Source organism: Taeniopygia guttata, chromosome 12 (assembly GCF_048771995.1).
Source record: "Taeniopygia guttata chromosome 12, bTaeGut7.mat, whole genome shotgun sequence".
Classification (NCBI taxonomy): domain Eukaryota; kingdom Metazoa; phylum Chordata; class Aves; order Passeriformes; family Estrildidae; genus Taeniopygia; species Taeniopygia guttata.
Genome location: NC_133037.1, coordinates 9,034,729 through 9,058,141, shown reverse-complemented (window position 1 = coordinate 9,058,141; position 23,413 = coordinate 9,034,729). Strand labels below are relative to the sequence as shown.

The 23,413-nt window shown below is 52.9% G+C and overlaps 3 protein-coding genes across 6 annotated transcripts in view; 2 read left to right on the top strand and 1 right to left on the bottom strand.

Annotated features, from left to right (window-relative positions):
• SETD5 (SET domain containing 5) overlaps positions 1 to 9,414 on the top strand; it is a 65,100-nt gene extending 55,686 nt beyond the window's left edge. Inside the window, exons 21-24 of the mRNA XM_041718822.2 lie at positions 429 to 715; positions 3,418 to 3,551; positions 6,870 to 6,943; positions 7,122 to 9,414. Coding sequence (XP_041574756.2) covers positions 429 to 715; positions 3,418 to 3,551; positions 6,870 to 6,943; positions 7,122 to 7,721 — 1,095 coding nt within the window. The 3' untranslated portion in view covers positions 7,722 to 9,414. The remainder of the gene's footprint in view (positions 1 to 428; positions 716 to 3,417; positions 3,552 to 6,869; positions 6,944 to 7,121) is intronic.
• A 1,188-nt stretch (positions 9,415 to 10,602) lies between these two features.
• Positions 10,603 to 22,841, bottom strand: LHFPL4 (LHFPL tetraspan subfamily member 4). The gene is made up of 4 exons (XM_002194956.6): positions 22,083 to 22,841; positions 12,811 to 13,047; positions 12,637 to 12,653; positions 10,603 to 12,348 (listed from the first exon to the last, which is right to left on the bottom strand). The coding sequence occupies exons 1-4, from the start codon at positions 22,486 to 22,488 to the stop codon at positions 12,340 to 12,342; spliced, it is 669 nt and encodes a 222-aa protein (XP_002194992.2). The 5' UTR covers positions 22,489 to 22,841; the 3' UTR covers positions 10,603 to 12,339.
• The window catches only part of MTMR14 (myotubularin related protein 14), a 32,463-nt gene continuing 31,777 nt past the window's right edge, over positions 22,728 to 23,413 (top strand). For all 4 annotated transcript variants that reach the window (XM_072934965.1, XM_030282838.4, XM_030282837.4 and 1 more), the window contains exon 1: positions 22,728 to 22,963. The gene's annotated coding sequence lies outside the window, so the exon portion shown is untranslated. The remainder of the gene's footprint in view (positions 22,964 to 23,413) is intronic.

Sequence of the window (23,413 nt, the reverse complement as noted above, 5' to 3'; positions counted from 1 at the left end):
TTTGATGAAGACTCTTATTACCTGTTTTGGGGATGTACAGCTATTGAAAAAAATTAGATTATGTCGTGAACCAGAGAGAGTGTATGGAGGATTTTATGAGGAAGGAGGTTACAGAAGCTTGTTGCTTGAATATGCATCTCCTGAAGTAATGTGAAAATCCAGGTGGTTAGAGAAGCGAGTGAGCTGGATGTTGCTACTGATGTATTGGTCATAAAAGGTAAAAGGAGGGTGATCATGGCAGTCTAAATTTGCACCACTTAGTTCTTTCCTGGAGTACCTGCAGATGCAGCAAGAGTCGATAATCCCAATATGCCTTTTCAAGTTTTACCTGCAGACCTAGAAGATTTTTTGGACAGTGTGTGGGCCTGTTCCTCCCCCTGTCCTGGTACTGTGTGTTCCCTGACTCATGGCTGTGTTTCCTCCCCCAGGTATCGCTCCTCGAGTACCGCAAGCGGAAACAGGAGGCCAAGGAGGGCGGCGAGTCCGGGCGCAGCGCAGGGACCCCCACCCGGCAGGGCAGCAGCAGCTCCGGGGCTGATGCGGACGGGAATGGCCTGTCAGGCTCCACAGCACGAACTCCATCCTCCCCACAAAGCGGCTTCTCCCCTTCTCATCCCTCCCTGCCTCATGTCGAGGACATCAGCCCGCCAGACTCGAGGGGCTGTAGTTCCTCATCATCGCTCAGTAAATCCCAGGAGAGCATTAGCAGTAGGTGGTGAGTGTTATCCTCCCAAGCAAGCCTGAGATTCCCCTCCAGGGAAGGACCAAACTCCCCAGGGGGCATTTCCATAACAATATGTGCAGCGAGATGGATTCATTTGGGTCTCTTGGTATTGTTCTCTTTCATAATTGCTGAACAACTGTGAAAGATATCAGCAGTCTTCTCAGCTTGTCTTTTAGTTCTTGCTTTAGATATCAAAAATCTGTATTGAAAGGTACAAACTTAAGCAGTTGTTGCTCTTCCACAAGTTTCGTTTTGAGGTCTTGGGTTGTTAAGGTCTTGCCCAGGCAATGAAAGTCTATTGCAGGTCTTATTTTTTGTGGACCTTCACTCTTATTGGACATGAGTGATACTAAATCCACTCCTGTTCTGAAGGAAAGCTTGCAGGCCTCTGTAGCTTTGCATTTGAGAAGCAGGGACTGTGCAACAACTCCAAGTTTGCTAATTTACCGGGCTGTGGTCAGTGGTGTGCCTACGGCATGGACAAACTACCTTTATCATGGTTACCATGAGAAGGTTTGATAAGTGGAAAGTCTTCAAAAATGTTTGAACCTGGTCCAAAACATGAAGCGGCGCACTGAATTGCCAAATGTGGCATTATGGAGCCAGTGATGGCTGGAAGGTTCTGCTGACTGGATCTGTGTAGGGCACGGGCTCTGCTGCCCTGGAGTCAGGCTCTGGTTGTGCACACCACAGCAGAAAGGCACACACAGACACACAACCCCCTTTCCTGGTGCTGATCCCCACATACATGGCTGGGTCACTGCTCGGGTAATGGCAGGGGGGTGGCATGAGGAGAAATTCAAAGCAGTGCTGAGGGCAATGAGAAGTACGAAGTTTGTGTTGAAAGCAGTTGGGTGAATCTGGAGGAGTAATAGACCTGTTTCCTTCCTTTCCCATCACTTTTCAAGCAGAGTTTAATGGAAACAATTTGTCTTTTACCTCTCTGGCAGTTTTTTGTCTACCACGTGACCTTCTGCCAGATATTGGGACTGACCACAGCTGAGGCAGTCTGCTAATTATTAGTTTATCATCATTATTTTATTTTCAAATATTCTATAAAAGTGATAATACTTCATGTTGTTCTTCTCCTGTGCTGCTTCCTTCTGCCTGTAAAAGAGTGAGAAAATGCCAACCAGCTGAATGAACTAAAACTAGTTCAGGGTGAGGTGTCAGTGTGGCATCCTTGCTTTTGTACCATCTTTTGTATTCTCTGAGCTTCATCTGCTGCTCCCTCAGCAGGTCCTGCTCTGGCTTCAGTTTCCCACATGGTTTCAGGAGTAAGTATTGTGTGGGTATAAAGATCCTATTGTTACAGGACACTGGATATAAAGTTGAAACCATGCTGATACGTTTTGAAGTGGGATTAAGCAGATTTGCTGCCTTTAAAATTCTTGGGTTTCTGTGTTTTGATGGGCACTCCTGACAAACGTACACTCACCTTCTACTTTTAAAAAATATATTAGGACTTGTTACTGAGGTAAAGTGACCCAGTTTCATCTTTCACTTCATGTGCTTATATGTCAGATACATATCCAGACATTCACAATAATATTAGGAACAGAAGAAATTGGTGGGAACTAAAATTCCATGCCATAATGTGTAGGGTTTTCCAGATTTTTGCTGAATTCAGCAATAGTTGAGAATAGCTTTCATAAAAAAAAAGACAAAACCACAATGGTTTGTCTATATCAGTTTCCAGGATAAAGCCATCACAATGTAAACAGATGTGCTGCTGCCCAGTAAACCCAGCCTTGCAGAAAACAAGTCTCCAAGCAAACAAAATAATAAAAAACCCCTAATGGAAAGGACAGTTTTCAATACCTCTTAACAACAATTAAATACAGAATTCAGTCAATATGGAGTAAATATGCATGCTTCCATCATAGGCAATGCATTAATATAACCTAAATATTTAAATTCAGGCATTTTTAAGGCACAAATTCATCAGTGTCCAGAGTAAAGGCATTGTAAATCCCTGGTCATGGTGATGCTGTCTGTAGGTTAAAAAAACATTTCCAAAGAGATTTGGATGGTCCTGTGCATAGTAGAATGAATGTTGACCCAGAGGCCTGAAGTTTGTAGCTCTTGTTTTTCTTCAGTGGTTTGGCTTTAGGAAAGCCACTTCACCTCTTTGTCAACCTTAGACAAGACACTTAAAAAATGGAATGATATCTAGCATTAATCTTGAGTGGAGAGTTTTCACACTACAAAATTAACAGCACAAAGTGGCATTAGTGGGCAAAATGGCCCAGCTAGCTCTGCTCTGGAATATTGCAGTATCCAACCATATTGTCTTGGCACTGTATTATCGTAAAGGTATTGAGCTTCCTTCTGCTTTGTTTAAATGAACATAATTATGCAAAATAACTGCAGTTAATCTTAAGCCAATACCAGGATTTTCAAAAATCTTGAATCTCAAAATGATTTTTCTGCAACCAGGTGATTTACTGAACTGGATGTTTATACCATGTTTTTAATTAAAGACTTGGTGTTCTGAGGACAGTGGCATCATGATAGCAGGGACCAGCAGTCTGAAATGCCACTGGAGGATTTTTACATGGCAGAAGCAGTTCAGCAGTTCGTTTGTTCCTCATCTGTCTAAAGAGCTGGTGGTCTCTGATCCCTGTGCATTGGTGATGTTGCACTCAGCTATGTCACAGCATTTCTCAGCTGTCCCTGGGGTTTTGTTGCAGGATGGTGCCGACCTCAGTGGAGAGGCTGCGGGAGGGCCGGGGGATGCTGGAGAAGGTGCTGCGGAGCGGTGCAAAGGTGTCCCAGAGACACGAATCCTCCCCTAGCCAGGACAGCGCTCTGGAGAGAGATGCAGGTAGGATGGTGAGACTTGGGGACGTTTGCTTGGTGGGAAATTATGGGCTTGGATAACTTTGCCAGCTGGTCTGTGAAGTTGGTTAGTTGTACCTTCATCTTTAACATTATCAAAGCTGCCTTTTGCAAACCAAACTTTACTGTTACTCAGATATTGCTTGAGCCTGTATCCCTCTTCTGTTAGATCTGGAAGACTTCTAGATTTTTTTCTAGGAATTGAATTCACGATTGCCTACACCTTGACTCTGACAAATTCTTTATCCTTGGGCAGATGGGTTAGCACCTCCTATGCTCTGAAAGAGCTGTAATTTAATCGTCATTGGGTGCACATTCAGACAAGTATATTACCTTGTTTCTGAGCAGTTTAGAGCAGGTATGTATTTCCTTCATTCCAAATCAGACTTTCCCCAATTGCAGTAAGGTATGTTTGAGACCAGCTTTGAAAATTGGCTTCTCATTTGGAGTTCTTGTGTGACTTATCCCCTCTCTTTCCCATACCAGTGGAATTGGCTTTCCTGGTTATTTTTAGAAGGGTGGGAAAAATCTAGGCTCTTGGTACAGGTCTTTGCCCAGTGTAACCTGTACAGCTCTGGCTCTTCAGTGTCACTCAAGAATTAGGATGGAGTTAAACTTTCATCTGCACTGATAAATTCTTTCTTGTTATATAAACCCCATCCCATTCTGAGTTGTGAAAACCTAATGCTGCAGCTGACAAAAGTCATCTTGTTTCCTTCATCCTAGCGCAGCAAAGTACATTTTTTCTTTTTTTGCTTGCTCTGGCAATTTCTTCAGCTGCTTGTTTAGATTCTTGTTTAGATTCTTTGAGCCATCTCCCCTCCCCCAGCTGCTGTTCTGCTTCTTAGTCAAACAAATGGGTGGCTGAGTCCCTGCTGTTCCTAGTAGCACCTGGAGGAGTTATGAAGATGCACATTTTCACTTGCTGCTGCTGTAGCAGATAATATTAACAGGAACTAAAAAATCCCAAAGTTGCAGGGTTTGCTGATGAGGCATGTAGCAGTGAAATGGAATTTGTGGGCATTGCACGCTTCTGGGAACTGCAGCTGCTCTCAGCAAAACCTGTCACTTCATATATGCTTTAGGTGGACCCAGGCCAGTACAGCCAAGAAGAGCAGTTATTCACATCCTTCCCTTGTGCAGGTATTGAGAATGGGAGAGGAAGATGTTGGCTCTAGCTTTTAAGTTTACATAAAGCAAATTCAGAAAGGTCACAGTTTATTTACCATTTGTAATTTAGTCTTTCAGTAGTCTTTAACTTGTCAAGGTTTCCTTCTGGGAACAGGCACTGCCAGTAAATTGTGTAGCCCTACTGGTGTGCCCAGCCTTTTAAGAAAATCTTTTTAAGATTTTCTTTCAGAGATCTTTACATTTCTTCTTATTCTCATACTTCTGTTAATCACAATGTCTGAATTAAACAGCTCTTCTGTGCTTGACTTTTTAACAAAACATGCCCTAAACTTCTGAATTTTGCCATTCTGCAGTACTTGTGATGCCTTGAGAAGGCTGACCTAGAACAGAGGTTAGACAGAGTTAAAGTAGGTATTTATTAAAAGGCCTTAAAGGATACACCTTGGGTAGTACAAGAGCCAGGCCAGGCCCACACCCAAGATGTACCCAAAATGATCACAAAATGGATGACCGGTCACATGGTCTCACACTTTGGTCCATTTGCATATTGGAGTTAATTGTGCAATTATAGCTTTAGGTTATGAAGTTCCATCCTCCTTGTTCTCTCTCTTCAATTCACCGTTGTTTGTACTTTTTGGACCTGGAGCTTGTAACAGTTGTCCTTGGACAAGCTGGAAAAGGATTGTTTTGTCTACCTACTGTGTGAAGAGAACTTGCTAATGCTTAATATGAAGCTCAGAGTTGCGCATTAAAGCAGCACAGAATCTGAAAAATACAAAGGCTAAAACTTAAGGCATTACTTGGAATGTCACCAAACAGCCCCTTGCAGCATCGATGACATTTCAGAAATGGAAGGTGGCACAGGACACATGCTGGAAGCTTCACACCCCAGTGTCTGTGAGGGCCTGTGCCCTGAGGGAGTTTCTGAGCCTCAAGAACAGACAAGAGCTACATCCGGATCCGTGTTAGCCAAGCCAGCACTATGATATAGCACAGAGAGGACAATGGCAACAGAACCATGGGCACTACTGGCGCTGCTGCTTGTTGTCAGTGCAGCTGGGGCAAAGCCAGACTTGTCTGGCAGAAGTACAGAACAGACTGAGGCAGCGTGTCCTGTTTCATGACTGAGACACATCTGTCATAGAAATTTGATACTAATACCAACACTGTTTCACCAAGGCATTTCAAACGCAGCTGCTGAGAATCCCTGAGATGCTGCAGATAAACAGTTCTGTCTCATTAGTCTGCAGGAGAACTCTGATGTGAAATCATCTCGTCCCAGCAGCTTCACCCCTCCTGCAGAAAGCAGGATCACCACCCGTGGTTACAGGGGTAGCAGCTGAAGCACACAGTTGGCACACTGACTGTGTCACTGCAGTAAGTACTTCTTGCCTACCCCAGGTCAAGTTCAGTGATACAGTAGGACAAGAAGCTCACCCACCCTTGAAGTGCAAGAAAGGCTTACTCTTGCATTTTATTTCTCTTGATTTCTTACATATCTGAGGTGGATCAGAGTGTGCTGTATGCTGCTGGTGCCCTTCAAACCTCAAAGCATTTCCATCTTCTTGGCCTGTTAGAAAAACAGGCATTTCTGATACATCCAGGAGTATCTCTGTTTCTAGCAGCTCAGTTGGCTTGTAAACCATACTCCCCAAAATGGCAGCATGGGATGTCTGTCTTTGGAAGCATCTGGATCTGCTTTTGAGGAAAACCCACCACAGAATCCTGCTGACAGCCCTCTAAGGACAGTTTTGTCTCCTGAGATGTAACTGTATCTAGTGTGGATTCGTGTAACCAAGACTGAGTGAGAAATTGTTGAGTCCTTAGAAGCTGCCTTCTGCCTCTCATAGCCTACTGAAGAGCCAGGGGAGCCCTGGCTGTGTCTGTGCATTATCTTCAGGTGTGGTCATTCAGACAGGCTTGTCCAAGGCAGGTGGGCTTTGTGATAAACCAGAGCACATCGGTGTGAGGGGAGTGGCCACTCTTACATATGTGGCTGTTCCCATATGCTGAGGTTTCCCAATGGTCTTTTGCTGGGTTTCTTCAGTTTCTGAAATGCTGGTGGCTGGGGAGGCTGGAACACAAGGGCTGGATTGTGCAGTGGCATTTAAGAGGGAGCTGCAGTGGGCTCAGTTGGTGGAGTGAGGCTTAACATCTTGCCTGTACATTGCAGATGCAGCAGAAGGAGACACTCCAGAAGCCCACAAAGGACCAGCAGTTTACAGTCCTTCTCGATACAGCTACCAGGTAAATGCTTTCATATCTTATCTGCCCATTCTGAAATAAAGCTTTTATAAGGAGGGGAACAGTGCTTAGCTGCCATTGTTCATAGTGCTGCACTAAGCACCTTAGGATGAGAAGCAGGTCGGAAACGGGGAAGTCAGTCTGACATGTGTTTTCCTTTTTTCCCGCATGCCCTGTTCAGCTGCTGCAGTCTGACAGTCCCCAGGCAGAATCACAGACCCTGCTCCAGCAGAACTCCTCCCCGTACAGAGGGCACCTCGCGCCGTCTCCTGGATACAGCTACCGAGCAGCAGCACAGAGGACAGGACACAGCCTGTCCCATGGTTCCTCGGAAACATCCCTCTCCTCCACCTCATATTCCAGCCCTGCCCACTCGGTCTCCACAGACTCCTCTGCCCTGTTTGCAGGGAATTCGGGGTATTTCAGCAGCCAGCAGCACTCTGGCAGTGTCAGCAGCAGCCTCCTGAGGAAGAGCTGCCCTGCGGCTGCCAGCCCGGCACAGCAGACAGCTGTGGACTCTCTCTCCTCGGAGCCGGGCTCCCAGCCCTGCACAGGCGTGTCGGGCTCTTCCTCCGCTCCCCAAAGTGCTCGCTCACTACAGTCAGACTTGCGGACTATCAGCCTGCCGAGCTCTGGGCAGTCTGTTCTCTACCAGGGCTCCCGGGGCGCAGTGATTTCCAATGCACAACACTATCCGCACCGCGGGGGAGGCAGTGTCCATCAGTACAGACTGCAGCAGCTTCAAGGTTCTGGAGTAAAGACTCAAACAGGACTTTCCTAGGGCTGCCTGGACTTCAGGAGGACAAAACTGCCCATAGCTCCTTCCGGTCACCCCTGGAAGTGGCTCCTGGGCTGGTGTTGAAAGCTTGCACCTGATGCTGGGGTGCCAGGGGTCAGAGGCTGAGGTCGAAAATGCACGGGTGAGATTTGTGAGCAGTATTGGCCTCTGGCCTGGTAGGAGAACACAGATTTCTCTGAGGCAGAGACTGTAGCAAAGCAGTTCCCTGACATATGGGTACATTGCAAAAACAAAAAGAAACAAACAGAAAAAAAAATAGAAAAAAAAAAGAAAATGGTTCAAGTGCAATGACTGTGGCACAGCCTCTGTCTCTGGTCCGTGCCCATGGCCACAGTCACACATGCAGCACGGACACAATTCTGAATTCAAAAGCAGTTAAAAGGAAATGTTGGGGGAAGTTAACTCCAATCTCTTTATAGGTCAGGTTCTCAGTGCGTTCTGGGGAGGGCTTTAATCCGTTACGATCATTCCAGTCACAAGCAGACGAGCGCACATGGCTGCCTTTGGGCTTGGGTCGCCACTGCCGCCATCGGAGCTTTTTCCAGGACAGGAGAGTCTCCAGAAAGCAAACAGCCTGGGAGGGGCTTGGAGCGGGTTCCTGTGGCTGCAGAGGATCCGGGTGTGCTGTCGTGTACTGCTTCATTGCAGGTCTGTGGTGAACGAGTGTTTCTGAGGTCGCGTAAGGAGGCTGTGAACAGGAGCAGGGCTGGGGCCGTGTGCTGCCGCGCCGGGGCTCTCTGGCTGCTGGTGCGCAACGCACAGGGGATGGCCGGGGGCCTGAGCGGGCAAGTGATGCTGCGGCACACGGGGGGCTGCAGGCAGAGGAGCAGGGGGGCTGTAAGGGGCAGTGGTGCGTGGTGGGTGGGCACCCCGGTCTGTGCTGAGCCAGAGGCTCTCCAGGCAGTGCCATGTGGGGTCTTTCCCAGCCACTGTCACTGAGCGTGACAGGAGAGCCAGCCCAGACACAGTGCGCTGTGTGTTCAATTCCATACGATTGCCAGCTTCTTTCTCACTTGTTTACTGTAATATCGGGCGTGTTTTTATTTATCTAATTTTATATTCAGTTATAACCATAGTAGGTTAGCTAATATATGACAGGTGTCATCCCTGGTGCTGCAGTGGAACTTCTCCTTTCTCTTGGATAACATAATGCTGTGAGTCTGTCTCCCCTCCTTGCAGATGCACAGTCTTCTTCCTCTTTTTTTAGGACTGTTACAGATTTCTCTAATTCACAATTGAAATCAGGTGTTTGTTCAGCCTAGGGGAGACTTTTAAAATATTGAAACAAAGAGTAGCTTTCTCACACTGTCTGGCTGTGAGCGTGTTGGGATGGAACTTGTCACCCCGCAGTTGGGTGTCTGTATACTGTATAACATAGGTGTAAACTTCACTTGGCTTAGCCCTGGAGGTGCAGCCTCCCCTTTCGTGCTCCGAGCAGCACGGGGCAGACGGGCTCTGCCCTGCCAGGCGGCAGGAGGGGGCCAAGGGGGCCCTCCCCAGAGGCTCCAGCACCTTCGGGCGCAGCAGGGGGGCAGGAGGGAGGGACCCTGGAAAGCTCTAGGAAAGGTGGGGGCTGTAGCTTCTTACTCTAGTGGAGTTTTTACACCATGCTGTAACATTTGAACTTTCACAAGAGATGTAATAATTTTGATAATAAAAATACTTAACTTGAAAACTAGTATTTGTTTAATTTCTTACCACCTTGAGCGCTAGTGCCCAGGACATAGGGCGAGGGGTTGAGGGCATCTAAGTCTCTTCCCTGTCTCCTGCAGGGTAAGCAAATCCTTGCAGACCTCCCTCCTGCCTTCTGCCAGGTGAAGCTAGGAGCTGCTGTGGGAGCTGCTGTTCCTTAGGAAATTCCCTGAGCTTCTGACTGGGGTTGTGAAATTTCTGACTCTGCTGCTGCTGTTCTTCTTGCCCAGGCTCATTTGGGAAGGAGATGGATTTGGAGGATGTCCCCTGCACCACTGCACCTGCTTTCTGGTTTCTGGTGTGCCAGAACCTGTCATCCAGGGTTTTCATTCTGCTTGCCTTTTCTTTAGGAAGCCTGACATGGGCTGAGCCTGGCGTGGGGCCTGCCAGGTGCATGTGTAGGTGCTGGTTTGAGGTGCCCATGGCTTCTGGTCTTCGACTGCCCTCACTTGTGAGAATGTTCCCCCTGACACTCTGGGAAATGTCATGGTTCATTCTGTCCTTTTGTGTCCCCCAAAAGAGTGGCTCCATCTCCACTACTCCTTCCCTGAAAGCCACTGTGGGTAGCACCAACTCTGCTCTTCTCAGCTGCTTCTGCCATCTGCAGGGCTCACCTGGGCTGTCAGCGTGCCCCACATTGGGGGAGCCAGACTTGGCCAAGGTTCTCTGTAAGTCCCAGAGCTCCCCATGTTGCCCTCATACAGCCTGGAATGCTCTCCCCACTACTCTACCAGAGCATGCCATTAAACTGACCAGCTATGTAGTTTTTTTTCCATCAAGACTTTGGAATTTGATGAATTTCAGGAGGTTTTTGATGGATTTAATGGATTTTCCTATCAGTCTGTGTCAGTGAGCTGACAGACCACTCGTCCTGCACTGTGGACAAGCAGAAGGGATTGGTTTAAAGGCTCGTAGGGATGGATGGGATCCTGCCCCACCCCCTGCTTTGCCATGAAGTGGGACAGAGCCTTTCTCTGGGGACTCCCTCTGGTCAGAGCCTCTCCTTGTGTGCCAGCCCATGTGGGTGGAGGCTCAGCTCTGCAGGCTGCAGGGTGGGCTTCCCACCACAGCTCAAGACATTCACAGGGGCTTCTTTGGCCTCCCACCTCCTTCAGTGATGGCCGGGAAGAACCCATCCCAACCCTCCCCACAACAGAGGGCTCCAAGCTCATCTGGTTTGAATTATATTTTTCAATAAGGTTTTGTGAAACACTGTATCAAACTTTGTACTAAAATACAGATATATTACAGCTACTGTATTCCTTTCTCCACTGATTTTCTTGGTTTGTTTTTCCAATTCAGCTGGCAAGACCCGGGCGCTGCGAGTTCCTGTTGACCTCATTCTGGAGGGCAGCTGTCAGAGGGATGTGGGCACCGCTGGGCTCATGGTGGGCGGAGGGCACGGGCAGGAGTGCTGGCACGCACTCCATCCCCGGTGGCTTTGGCTCCCAGATGGTGTTTCGACACAGCTCCATCCCCCACTGCCACCCCACAGGGCCTCAGGGAACCACTTACCTGCTCCAGCCCACCCCTGGTGCCAGGTGAGGCGCTGGGTCCTGTGGAGCCCTTCACTGCCATCCCCAGCAGCCTCCACGCTCCGTGGCCCCATCCCAGGACCGTGGTGCCGCTCTGCTCCCTGCTCCCACTCACTCTGCTCCCTGGCCTTGCCCAGTGTCTGGGTCCAGCCCCGACAGGGCCCCAACAAGCCCCTGGGCCCTGCAAGGAGCCCCAGCTGCTCGCACTGAGACACGGCCAGTGCTGAGGACTTTATTGCATTGCGAGGGCTGTGGTGACCCAAGCCCCTGTGGCCAGGGGAAGCCCACACACACACGCTGGCCTGGCCAGCAGAGCCACAGCCAGGCTGCAGCCACCCGTGCCGGGGTGTCGGCTCTCGGGTGTTGTGTGTGCACTTCCGAGGCCGCCGGGGCAGCAGCCAGCGGCTCCCCGCACGCCATCACCAGCGAGGTACAGCAGGAGGTCGGGTGGTACAGGAGTGCTCAGGTACACCCGGCCATGCCGTGTGGCAGGGAAAGCCTTGCTGTCACCAGTGGAGATAAAGCACCGTATGGGGATGGGGAGGGAAGGCGTTTGGCAGCGGCCCGCGGCCGGCTCGGGGAGGGGTCTTGGCGGGGGGGTCCTCCTGTGCCCACCCGGGGGTTTTGCATGTTCAGCTGCTCCCACTTACCAGGGCTTACATTCAGCGGCGGCGCGAGTCGGGTGTCCCACGGCCGGCAGCAGCAAGGCCCCTGCGGTCCCCAGGCTGAGGGGAGCGAGCAGCAGCCTGCGGCCCCGGCCACGCACCAGGAAACACCGTGTCCTGGGCTGGACTCCCGGGGCGGGGGGAAAGGGGCTCGAGTCACTTTACCCTGTTTAGAGAATATGAATTTACATGTAAAAGTAGGGGTTGGGCCCCATTCCGGCCACCGGGTCCCCTGGCTGTGGAGACAGGATCACGGAGCTGTACAAAATGGGAGTGGGGAGGGGTCCGGGACCCGGAGCAGCCGGCACGGGGCGTCACTGGGTGCGCGTTCGGGTGGGAGGCAGCAGGTCAGGAGTCCTGGGGATGTAGAAATCTGTTAAAAACTCCAAGACTGTTTTTTCCTTGAAACAAAACCGCAGCTGGATTCTGTTCTTGAACATAGCGGGTTTGAGGCATCCTCCCCCGGCGGCGGCCCGCAGGCAGCGGTGGGTACGGAGCTGGCAGGGTGCGTGGGATGGTGGTGCCGGCGTGGACATGGAGGTGGCCATGGATGCGGCGGGCGGCTGGCGCATCCCTGGCACGGGCACCGGGGCCCGGAGGGCGGCGCAGGACGCTGTGTGGCCGCTGGCAGCAAATGAAGGGCAGGACAGGGAGTGAGTGCCCAGGCTGCCGGCCATGGGAAGAGGGTCCTGCTGCAGATGGTCGGCCTTATATCCTCTGCGGGAAAAGCACAGCAGGTTGGGGATGGACTTGGGCCGGTCTTACTGCACCGTGTCACTTGCATGTGCCCAGCATATGCCTATCCCCATCCCTGCCACCCTGTCTCTGCTGCCTCCCTTCCCCCATTGCCCCCAGCCCTGCTGCCTGCACAGCCAGGGTCCCCCATCCCACCCCACCCCGTCCTGTCCCGTGCCATCCCATCCCATCCCATGTCACACAGACACCAAGCACAGTCAGAGACACCACAGAGGGACAGGGGACAGGACAGTGACACTCAAGGCTTACCGCAGTGCCAACAAAATCTGTGGAAACAGAAGAGAGAGAGGTCAGGCAGGGCAGAGGCCCATTGGCTGCCTCCCACCCTGCCCAGCCTGGCTTGCCTCGTAGGTGGCAGTAAAGCCCATGGGACCCTTGCCAGGCTGCTCCCACCCAGGATCCGCCCAGTTGCATGGTGCTGACCTTTGCTCTCTGTCTTGAGCTCCTCGTGCAGCAGGTCGTTCTGCCGGTTGCCGAGAACAAAGGCCAGGAAGGAAAGGATAAGGGCATTGAGGATGCCGATGATGGCCAGGATATAAGCCCAGCGTACAGAGCAGTCGCCCAGGGAGTACTTCCCCGTCTTCTCCCCGCACATGTCCCGTATGGTCTCTGCATCCCAGCCGTCGGGAAAGATCATGCAGCCCAGCACCAGGCAGAGCGCTGCAAGAGGGAGAGGAGGGGGAAGCATCAGAGACAATAATAGAGTGACAGTGGTGGGTGCTGAACCCCCCAGTCAGTACGTGAGTGCAGCCCATGTCTGGCAGGGAGCCCACCTTGGCCCCACGACAGCCGGGCAGTGTGGCAGGTGACAGCCACCACTGCCTCAGGAGCCCTGGGACTGCCTTTTTGGCTGTCCCAAACCTGGCCAATGCACAATTAGGGACTTCAGGCTCTTCGTTTCTTCCAGCATCAGCTACAGGATCAGTGGCTGCCCACGGGCTTTCCTTATTACTACAAGCTCCCTGCATGTGGGCAGGAGCTACCAGTACACTGCGGGCAGGGATGCTGCCTGTGGAGAGGACTGGCATCCCCAGGAGCCCCCACACCTGACCACCCCACAGCCTGCAAGCAGCACTCCCAGAGGGGTCACCTTCCCAGCAGGCCTCCACCCAGCACACTCTGTGCTAAGCAAGGAGACATCAGGGAACACAGGGATGGAAATGTCACAAAGCCTGTGACTGTCAAGGTAAGGAGGTGACTTTTTCTGACTACAGCAAGTACAAAAGCTCCTCACCCTATATCAGCTGGAAGAGCTAAAAATAGTAATGATGTTGGCTGCAGTGCCCTGCAGGTACTTTTGCCCTGAGTTAAGGAACAACTAAGAGGCTTTTGCCCACAGCAGTAAGAAGTTCTCTCTCCATCCTTTTCAGCAAACACCCTGCAGGCAGGCAGCTGGCAGTCTGGCATGAGCTTTCTGGGTGCTGGCATGTATTTTGAACTGCTTTCCATGGGGAAGGGAAATCCCAGGAGGGAGGCAAGTGCCTGCAGGGCATCACACTGTGCCCAGGAAAGGACAGGGGCACTGGCACATTATGCCATGCAGCAGCTGCTGCCTGGTCTCTAACTCCTCCACTTTGACCCCCTTGGTAAAAGTCTTTGTGGACAGTGGCAAGCCCTGCATGCTGATTTATTGCAATGCACAGCCCTGGTGCCACCCTGGCACCACACAGCTGCACAGAGCCAAGCCAGTGGCTCCAGCACATCGTCACCAGGGACTCCCAGCCAAGCACAGCCTGTCTGGGACTGGGCCAACCCAAACCCTCTGCAAGGAAACACAGTCAGCACCAACGCCATGCACTGCATGGTAAACGCTGAGGAGCAGCCTGGCCTGCTGCTGACCTGGGCACCTTGGAATAGGATGGCATTAATTCAGCTGAGGGCCTGAATAAAAGGGGATCAGGTGCAGCAGACCTGTGCCAGGGACTGTTCCTGTGAAAGCAGAGATGCTAAGAGGATTTTAGGATCCTCTGAGCTCCCAGTGCAGTGCAGCTGTGAAACAAGCTAAGGTGCTCTGTGACAATCCCCAGCAAGGGGGTGGGTTTACCCCCACAGCACTGCTCAGGCTGGCACAGCCCAGCCTGGAAATGGGCACAGCTGTAATAAATCTGCTGAAATCATAGAGGAGGAGGAAAGGACCACAGGTATGCAGTGAGGTTGGGGGAAAGCACAGAAAGCAGCAGCTCCAGCTGCCTGGGTGGGCAGCAGGCCTCAGCAGCAGCCACTCTGGGCCCAAAGGAGAACAAGGGCTGTGCCCAAGAGGGTAGGCAATTTTGAGTTAAAAAATCAGGTACCCATTTTACTTACACCAGCAAGGGCTTGGGCAGACTCCCAGCCTTTGTGCAGAGCCCTCAGTCAGTCCTTCACAGGAGCAGAACAGCAGCCCCTGGGTCTGTCCCTGGACTCTGCAGGCAGTATCCTGTCCTCTGCATTCCTGAGCTATCATTCGGGGTGAAGGTGGGTCCAACGGCCCAGGTAAAGCAGAAGCCTGCCAAGAGCTCACCACTCTGAAAACACCACAGGTGAGAGGGTCTCCCAGGACATCTGCAGGTCCCAAACATGGCAGGACAGGCAGCAATGCCACAGCAGTCATGGAGGACATGAGAGACAGGGTTTAAGGCAAAAGCAGGGTGGCTCAAAAAGATATGGGAGACACTCGTGTGGTGGATTGTCACAGCACAATCACAAAGGAGTTGCAGTGATGGCCACTGCCAGAACACTGCCTGGTTCAGCCTGTGTCTGCTTGTTCTGATCCCTCTCATCCTCGTGTGCCTGCTCTGTACTGCACCAGGGCAAAGGGAGTCTGTGCCCTGTCCCACCAAGCAGCTGCAGGATCTCTGCCCATGCCCTCACAGCCCATCTGACAGAATTAAACAACAAATTTACTACTGGGCAGAGGTGTGTGCCCAAGTCACCACACATACTCAAATGCCTCTGCCTGAGAGTGACTGGCCTCTTCCCAAAAACCCCTCACTACTCTACAGCTCCCCAGGAGGTGGCTGAGGTGAGGCTGTGCTACTGAGGGCAGGTGCTCTCCTGGGGAAGAGCAGCTCAGGGCTCTCCTCTTCCCATCTGTCCTATGTGTTCCCAGCAGCAAGCCGAGTCCTCTGCTCTGTCACAAGCAATTCCTGGGGAATTGCAGAAAAGTGCACTCCCCAGGCTGCCCAATGTCCTGGAAACACCTTCCTGTGCCTGCAACAAGGAGTGACTTTGAAAAGCAGAGCAAGAATAAGGAGGGGATCCCCATACAATCCACAGGCCTCAGTGCTGGCCTCTCCAACAGGTCTGAGGGATGTGGGGTCAGGGCTCTGCCTGCCCATCCCTCTGCCCACAGCACCGTTCTGCCAGCACTTACCTCCAAATGCCCCAAAACTCCTTGCAGACCTGCAGGAAAACCTTGAGTTTTGTTTAAAGCAGCCCATTTCTATGCCTTAAAACCACAAGAAAAGCACCAGGTGATGATTTCTATGAACAGCCACTATTAAAGAGGAAAAAATAACCCATCCCCTGTCCATTTTGCTTTTAATTCCTGTTCTTCTGAGTGTGTGGTGCCAGTCCTCATTGTCAGTGGCACCAAGAACAGCTGGCTGGTCTGTCACACCCCACAGCTGCTATCCTGCCCCTAGGCCCTGGGCTCCAACTCCCTCTTGTAGTTTTTCCAATTGTAAAGACAGTTTTGAGAGCAGGCATTTCAGTGATCACTCGGACAGGGTGCATGCAGAGGGAGGATGATCCTGCTGGGGCTGGGGCTCTGACCCCATAAAGCTGGCATTTCTTGCCTTTACAGCTGGTTCATGGCTTCTCACTCCCCAGTGCTCCCTCGTCAAGGTCCGTTAGAAACAACATGGGCATCTCAAGGGCTTTTGATATCCTCACAAAATAAATTAATCAAAGGGAATGCAATGTTATGACTCAGGCTGCAACACTGGAGCAAGATTTGAGCAGAAAGAGGAGGCTCCTCCTGGAAGGATAACATCTCCTGGTACAAGGTGCATTTAGCTAATTTGGACTGTCTGAGTAACCCCCATGTTTGCTGAGTACCACTGCCCCTGTCCTGAGCAGCTGTGCCTACAGGATTAAAATCTGATTTTCTAAATTACTTTTTCTGTCTAGTTTAGTCTGCAGGTGTGAATGAAAACTGGCTTTTACTGCTTCTGCCTGCCATGGATGGAAGGAGCTCAGGACATGCAGCTGAGATGTGACCTCTCCCAGAGCATCACACTGCCACAGAACACACAAACGGGAAGATGTGAGGTAATGGGGGGAAAACCAGCAATCACTGGGTCCAAAAAGGGCTTTTTAAACCTGGCACGGGGACAGAGAGCACATCCAAAGAACCCAGGGAACAGGGGCTGGGCTGTGTGCTCTTGGGGTGTAGAGTGGCTGCTTCTCACCAGAAAACCTCCTGAGAGCTGAACACCAAACAGAAAGGGGACGAACACAGTCCCCCCTCCTCCCCATAAAAACTGAAATCCCTCAAAAATAAATCAGCACTAAGGGCAGAGTGCTCTGGACGGCGAGCACCGGCCATTTACACAGACACGAGCTCCCTTACGGCGTTTTGCTCCACAGGCTGTTTTTGTGCCAAAAAATCAGCAGGATTCAGAATAGAGTTACGAGTTGGTATGAATCAGAACTGACAGTTACTTTATCTGGAACAACAGTTCAGGGATGTAAGCTCCAGGACACAGCAGCTCCGAGGCGGCCGGGCCGGCCCCTCCCCGCGAGCACACGGGCACAGGAGCAGCCCCACGGGAGGCCCACGCTGCGCGCAATCCCCGCGGCGGCGGCTGCTGCGGAGCACACGCGCTGCACGCATGCAAGGGATGGGCTGCAGCCCGGCTCCTGTCCCCTGAAAGACCTGAGTGGTAGGGGAAGAAGAGGGGAATCTTCAGGAAAGCTTTTTTGGGGATCCAGAAGACAGTAATTCAGCAAATGCTGAGGGGCTTTGTGGTGCTGTTATTTTTGCTGCAAGGTCAGCAGGTGGAAGTGGTTCATATACGGGCAGTATTGGCAGAGAAAGGGCCTGAGGATAAACTGCAGAGTCACAGCACAGTTAAGGGTGGAAGAGACCTCTGGAGACCATTTAGTCCAACCCCCTTGCTAAGGGTCACCTAGAGCAGGTGATACAGGAACATGTCCAGACGGGTTTTGAATTACTCTAGTGACAGAGACCCCACAACCTCCCCGGGCAGTTCATGCTCAGCAGCTGTCCCAGTTACACTCCAAGCCAATTTGCAGCAGTGGTATCTGCCTCATATTTTTTCATTAAAAATTTCAATGAATGAGTTTTATATCCATTAAAACAATATTTTTAAACTCAAAGTCTCTGAAAGGACTTGGGTCTCCAGCAAGTCACAGTCAGGAAGATGACCCTGTCCCGATGTGGTTCAGCAGAGCCACTGCATTGCTGTCAGAACCAGGGAGGGTTTTGGGGCTGTAGCGCTCACCCAGGCCAGACCCTGCTTTCCCTTGGGGCTGAGGCTACACCACCACACAGCTCCACCATGCTCAACCCAGCAGCTGGCAACAACTCCCTCACTACTCCTCTCCATGGATATGCCAAAACCATGCCATGCAAGGGGTCCCCTCTGAGACAGTGGCAAACACAGCTGAGGTGCAGAAGATGAAGCCCTGCTCAGGGACCTGCCTCTGCTCTCAGGCCTTGGAAGGGCCCATCTAAGAGGTGAGTGTAGCTCTGAAGGGAGTCTCCCAAAGGAGAAAAGAGCTCAGATGGATATGTATCACCACATTCTCCATCAGGCAAGATGGCTGGTCATGGCACAATCAATGCCAAGAGGCCACTGATAAGGACAAAGCCCAGCCCTAAGGCCAAGAGCATGGCCCCCAGGTGAGAAGGCACCACATGTCATGTATTCCTAAGGGAGGGAGTGTGAAGGTCTCACCACACTGACTGCTGGACCTGGAGCACAGGAAAACACCTAAAAATGTGGCCAGTCAATTCTTCCATGCAGGCAGCATGGTGTGCTCAGCTGGCTGCCTCTTTTGACCCTCAATATACTCTAAGTACAAAACCAAAGACCCTCTGGAAACAACCCTGGGTACCACTCGGGGTAATCATCCTGATGGGAGGCACATGGATGCAGGGTCACACAGAGCTGGCTGGGCAGAGGCATTAATGCTGGGCACCAGGACAATTTTGTTCAAAGTTCTGAGTAAACTCACAGGGTGACTGTATCTTACACTACAGCAGAGTGTTGGGGAATCAGAGGGAATGCTCAGGCTCCTGGCTGGCCTGGTGGTCATGTATTCCTATGCTCTGATTTCCTGCAGACAAATCCCAAGGGGGATCACCCTCAACAGCCCATTTCTCTTAAAGCATAATCCCACAGAACTTTCTGAGGGTGCTCCTCCACTAATTTGGAGTACTGGGGTGGCATCAGGTGCTGACAGTCATACAGTTGTTGACATGCTCATGTTAAGGGCCCATCTCTGGTTTTATAACAGAAGGATTTAGCAAAATCTCCAGTTTTGCGTTACTGGATTTTGAACAGGGCAGATGGCCACGTTTCTATTTGCGATAAAGCAGAGTCTTTCCTCTTAATTAGATCCAGTTTCCTCCTAGGGGGGCAGTGGCTTTTGAGCTGGAGCTTTCTGTCAAGCTCTAATTAAACCCTGCCTTGATTGTTGTTCACTAATTAGACATTGATGATTTAAAGTTGGTTGGTTTTTTTGGTTTTTTTGAAAGAGATCCTGAATTCCTCATCGTCCTCCCCCACATTCCCGCACTTGGTTTTTCTCCTCTGAAGAGCCCATCCATGCACAATCAGCAGCCCTTTACTCTGCACCGGCCATCCCACAGGGATGGGGTGGGGATACCTCTGCCCCATCTCTCTGCCCGTCACCTGCCTCACCTGGCTTTCACCAGTGAGACCAAGAGACTTTGGGCCTCACAGTTGCTTCTGCTGCTGTAGTGCAAGTCCTTCTTCAGCTAAACCCTCACTGAGGCAGGAGGAATTTCCTTTCCTTCTCTGCTCCTCCAAACTCTCTGCTCTAACAGAATCCTCCAACCTCCCAGCCAGATGAATCTCTGAAATTTGCCATAATGATGTGCCAGAGCCTGCACCAGGCTGTGTCCCTGCTGTAAGATCTGGCCTGTGATACTCTCTCCATAGGTCATGGCAGCTCCTTCTCCATGCACAAGGTAACACATCCACCTGTGGCTGCCTCAGACGTTCCCAGGGAAGTTCAGCCCTGCCTGACCTCTGCCAGACAAGATTCTCTTGCTGGGACACACCACACCACCACCTCTGCATCAGGCCCTCTCTGACAGGAACATCAGCCTGTCCTGTAGGTCAGCAGCTCTCCCATGTTGTCCTGTCTCAGGTTAGGGTGGAGGGCCAGTCTCTGTTAATGATGCCTTGGACCTTCCCTGACAGAGAAGCCATGGAGCCACGCTGCTCTGGGAGAGCTCCAAGCCAACCTGGGCTGGCTGGGGCCAGAAGAGCCAGTCCATGGCCCCACTGAGCTGAGCACTCAGGGTCCTCACAAGTGCAGTTGTCAGCAACACGTGTCATTACAAGGTGCAAAGTGTGACCAAGGACAAGCCCCAAGGCAAGGTGAAGGGTACCCAGGGGTGACAACAGCAAAGTGCTGTCATGGCCACCCAAACTGAGCCAGGACAGGACAGGAGGCACTGGGGAGAAGACCCAGGGCTGCCCTCTGCACACAGCTCCCTGTGCAGCAGTAGCAGCTGGGCACCCCACGCCACTTGATTAAGCTGCCGACAATCAGTAGGATTTGGGCTCTGAGCTTGCTTTAAACTGATAAATCTTCAGGACGGGGAAAATTAAAGATGAGGGAATTTCCTGATAAGCCAGCACAGCTCCAGGTCTGGCTGTGGTCCTGATCTGGGTAAGAGGAGGTCAGGCTTTCCAGCCCAAGCCAGCTGCAAAGGAAAGAGCTGGGCTAGCTGAAAGGTCCTCACACAGAGGGGCTGCATCCTTCCACATCAAGGACTAGGGCCCTTCTCACAGAGGGGATGAATGGGGTCCTTCCATTAAGAATAAGGGGCCTTGTAGGTCCTTCCAGTGGAAGCTCTAGGTCTATTCACACTTATTATGCAGTGGAGAGTAAGTGTCCACACCTGGTAAAACTGTGCAGAGAAGGAAGTGAAGGGTCTTGCCACCAATGGAAGTCCAACATCATTCCTTAGGATCTTTCTCCCAAAAGAACAGACCCTGTGTGAGGACACCTTGGAAGTCTGTGCATAAGGGGATACTTTGAATCCCTATCAATATGGGCATCAGGTCACCTTCTAGGGAAAGGTCTGGGTTATTGCACAGTGTCACTTTGAGGAGTGAGTCTGTGAGGGTCTTGGGGTACATCTACAGTGGGGTTTCATTTGTGGAAGGACCAAAGGAGGATCTATAGACACGGTCACATTTGGGGGGCTTAATTACTGGGCTTGAGTGGTCAATTCTGGGGAGACATCAAGGTAAATGTATGGTGTACGCTGTGGGAAGCACTGGAGAGAGCTGTCCTCACAGCCCTTTCATGATGCAGGATATAGGGGGCCTGGGTACAATATGTCTTTAAGGGGGAATTGAAGGGAACTTTTAGAGGGATGGGGGATCCATGCATGCACTTGTTCCAGTGTTGGGGTTCCTTTGGAGGATGAGTGTTCCCCTAAAGTGAGTATCTCTTAGGGGCAACCCCACATCTCTGGGGTTGACTGGGAGGCTAGTCCCTGATGTGGAGTGTGCTGGGGTGTCTGAATCCCCAGGGATTCAGGGGGCTGATCCAGTGTCCTAGGCCATGTTGTAGGGTGTCCCAATGTTGGTCCTTGACTGGGGTGTACTCAAGTGCCCCAAGGTGGGTCCCTAGCCCAGGATGTCCTGAGGGTCCAGACTGCCTAGGTGTCCCAGGGTCGGTGCCTGCTCTGGAGTCACCTGAGGTGGTCCCTGATCCCGCTCTCCAGCTGTGTACTTCCCATAAGGGAGCCTTATGATTCCTTGGGGTCAGACCTTGCCTAGGGAATCCCAGGGTCCAGTGCCCCAAGCAGGTGCGACCATTCCTGGTGCCAGTGCCTGGTCTGGCTGTCCCGGGAATCCCCAGAGTGTCCTGAGGACATTTCTTGGCTGAGAAGACCCATGGTCCTAGAGTGCTTGTACCTATCCAGCTTCCTTGAGTGATCCCAATGTTCCCTGTGGCCAACCTTTGGCTGGGGAGACCCAGGTGCCAGTGCCTAGAGCCAGAACCTGTTTATGGTGCTCTGTCAGTGCCATTGCCTGGCCTGCTTTTTCCAGGAAAGCCTGGGACGTCCTAGGGCCAGCTCCTGGCTGGGATGCCCTATGGATACACAGTACCTGTACCCAGCCCAGCTTTCCTGAGCAGCCCTTGCGTTCCTTGTGGCCAGGGGATAACAGGGAGCCTCAGTGCCAGTGTCCAAACAGGCGCCCATTCCTGCTCATCTGTCAGCACTAGCACCTGCCCTGGGTGTCCCAAGAAACTGTGGGGCTGGATCCTAGAACCACAGCCCTGCAGTGTTTGAACTCAGCCCAGCTTCCTTGAGCAACCTTGCTGTTCCCTGTAGCCAGGGACCCCACTACCACTGCCGGGGGGTCCTAGGGTGCCGCAGGCTCAGCTCTGCCCACATCCTCCCCACCCGTCCCTGCCGCCAGGCCCGGGGCAGCCCGGTGCTCCCGGTGCCGGTGGTTCCCGGTGCCGGTGTGTACCTGCCAGCAGCTGCATCCAGGCGCATATCTTGTAGACGGTGGCGGTGTTGCAGAAGAAGAACAGGGCGAAGCAGGTGATGCAGCCCAGCGTCAGCACCATGGAGAGCAGCACGAAGAACGCGGCCGCCTGAAAGGCGCCCGAGGGGATGGTGCTGAAGTCGGTGAAGGAGCCGCGGCACGACAGCTCCCGGCCCGCCAGCCCGCTGCCCACGCAGTAGTGGAACAGCCCGAAGTACCCGGGCTTGGGCGTGTTAACGCTGTCGCCCACCCAGTAGGGCTGGATGAAGACCACCACGTTGATGATGGCGAAGCAGATGGTGAAGATGGCCCAGAGCACGCCGATGGCGCGCGAGTTCCGCACGTAGTTGTCATGGTACAGCTTGGAGGCTTCCTGCGAGGGCAGCATCCTGCCGGCCGCCGCTGCCGGAGGGCGGGAGGGGCCGGGGCGGCGGGGAGCCCGCCCGGGGTCGGCGGGGCGGGGGGGCCGCGGCCTAAGAGCGCCCGCGGGCTGCCGGGCCCTGCGACACCCGCGCCGCCATCTTGGCTGCCGCCTCTGCGCCCCGCGCGCTCCCGCCGCGCGCGCGCGGCCGCGCGCCCCCTCGGCACTGCGGAGCCGAGCCCCGCCGAGCCCGGGCTCGAGCCCGGTCCGGCCCCGTCCGGCCCGGCCCGGCCACAGCCCGCCCGAGCCCGAGCCCAACCGAGACCCTCCGAGCCCGCCCCCCGGGGATCCGACCGTTCCGCCGCCGCCTTCTGCTGCTCTCGCCTCGGGCTCGGCCCAGCGACGGGCTCGTCTCGGCTCGGCTCGGCTCGGCTCGGATTGCCGGGCCCATTCCTCTCCCCCGGTCCGACCCCGCCCGGGGTGGTGCCGGGGCACGGCTCCGGTAAGTGCTGGAAGGTCCCCGCGTGGCTGCCTTTGGCCGGAGTGCCCCCGCAGGGAGAGCGTCCATCCTCCCGCAGCCGTCCCCAGCCCGGGGGAGGCCCGCGGGCTGCCGGCGTAGCCCCCGGGCGGGCAGCAGACCTTCCCCACCCTCCTGGCGGGGACCGAGCAAGGAAGTTGCCGCCACTGACTCCTGCCGCTCTGGGGCAGCAGGAGTCGACCCAAAACCTCTGACAAAGCGAGGCCAGGTACACGGCTGTGCCAGGTCAGATGTGGTGACAGGGCTGGGGTGCACAACGTGCGCCAGGCGAGGTGTGGTGAACGACTGGGCTGGGGTAAATGGTTGTGCCAGTAGTGTCACACAGGCTGTCGGCACTTACATGCCGGCAGGTGCCCTTGCGAAATCCTGCCGCAGCCCCGCCAGCCTCACACCGGTCCCAAACCCAGCAAAGAC

Excerpts from the sequence above, each read along its gene's own strand:
- LHFPL4 (XM_002194956.6), bottom strand. The coding sequence starts at position 22,488 with ATGCTGCCCTCGCAGGAAGCCTCCAAGCTGTACCATGACAACTACGTG. Across the intron at positions 13,048-22,082 it reads CTGGATGCAGCTGCTGGCAG|CGCTCTGCCTGGTGCTGGGC; the intron begins GTACACACCGGC and ends TCCCTCTTGCAG.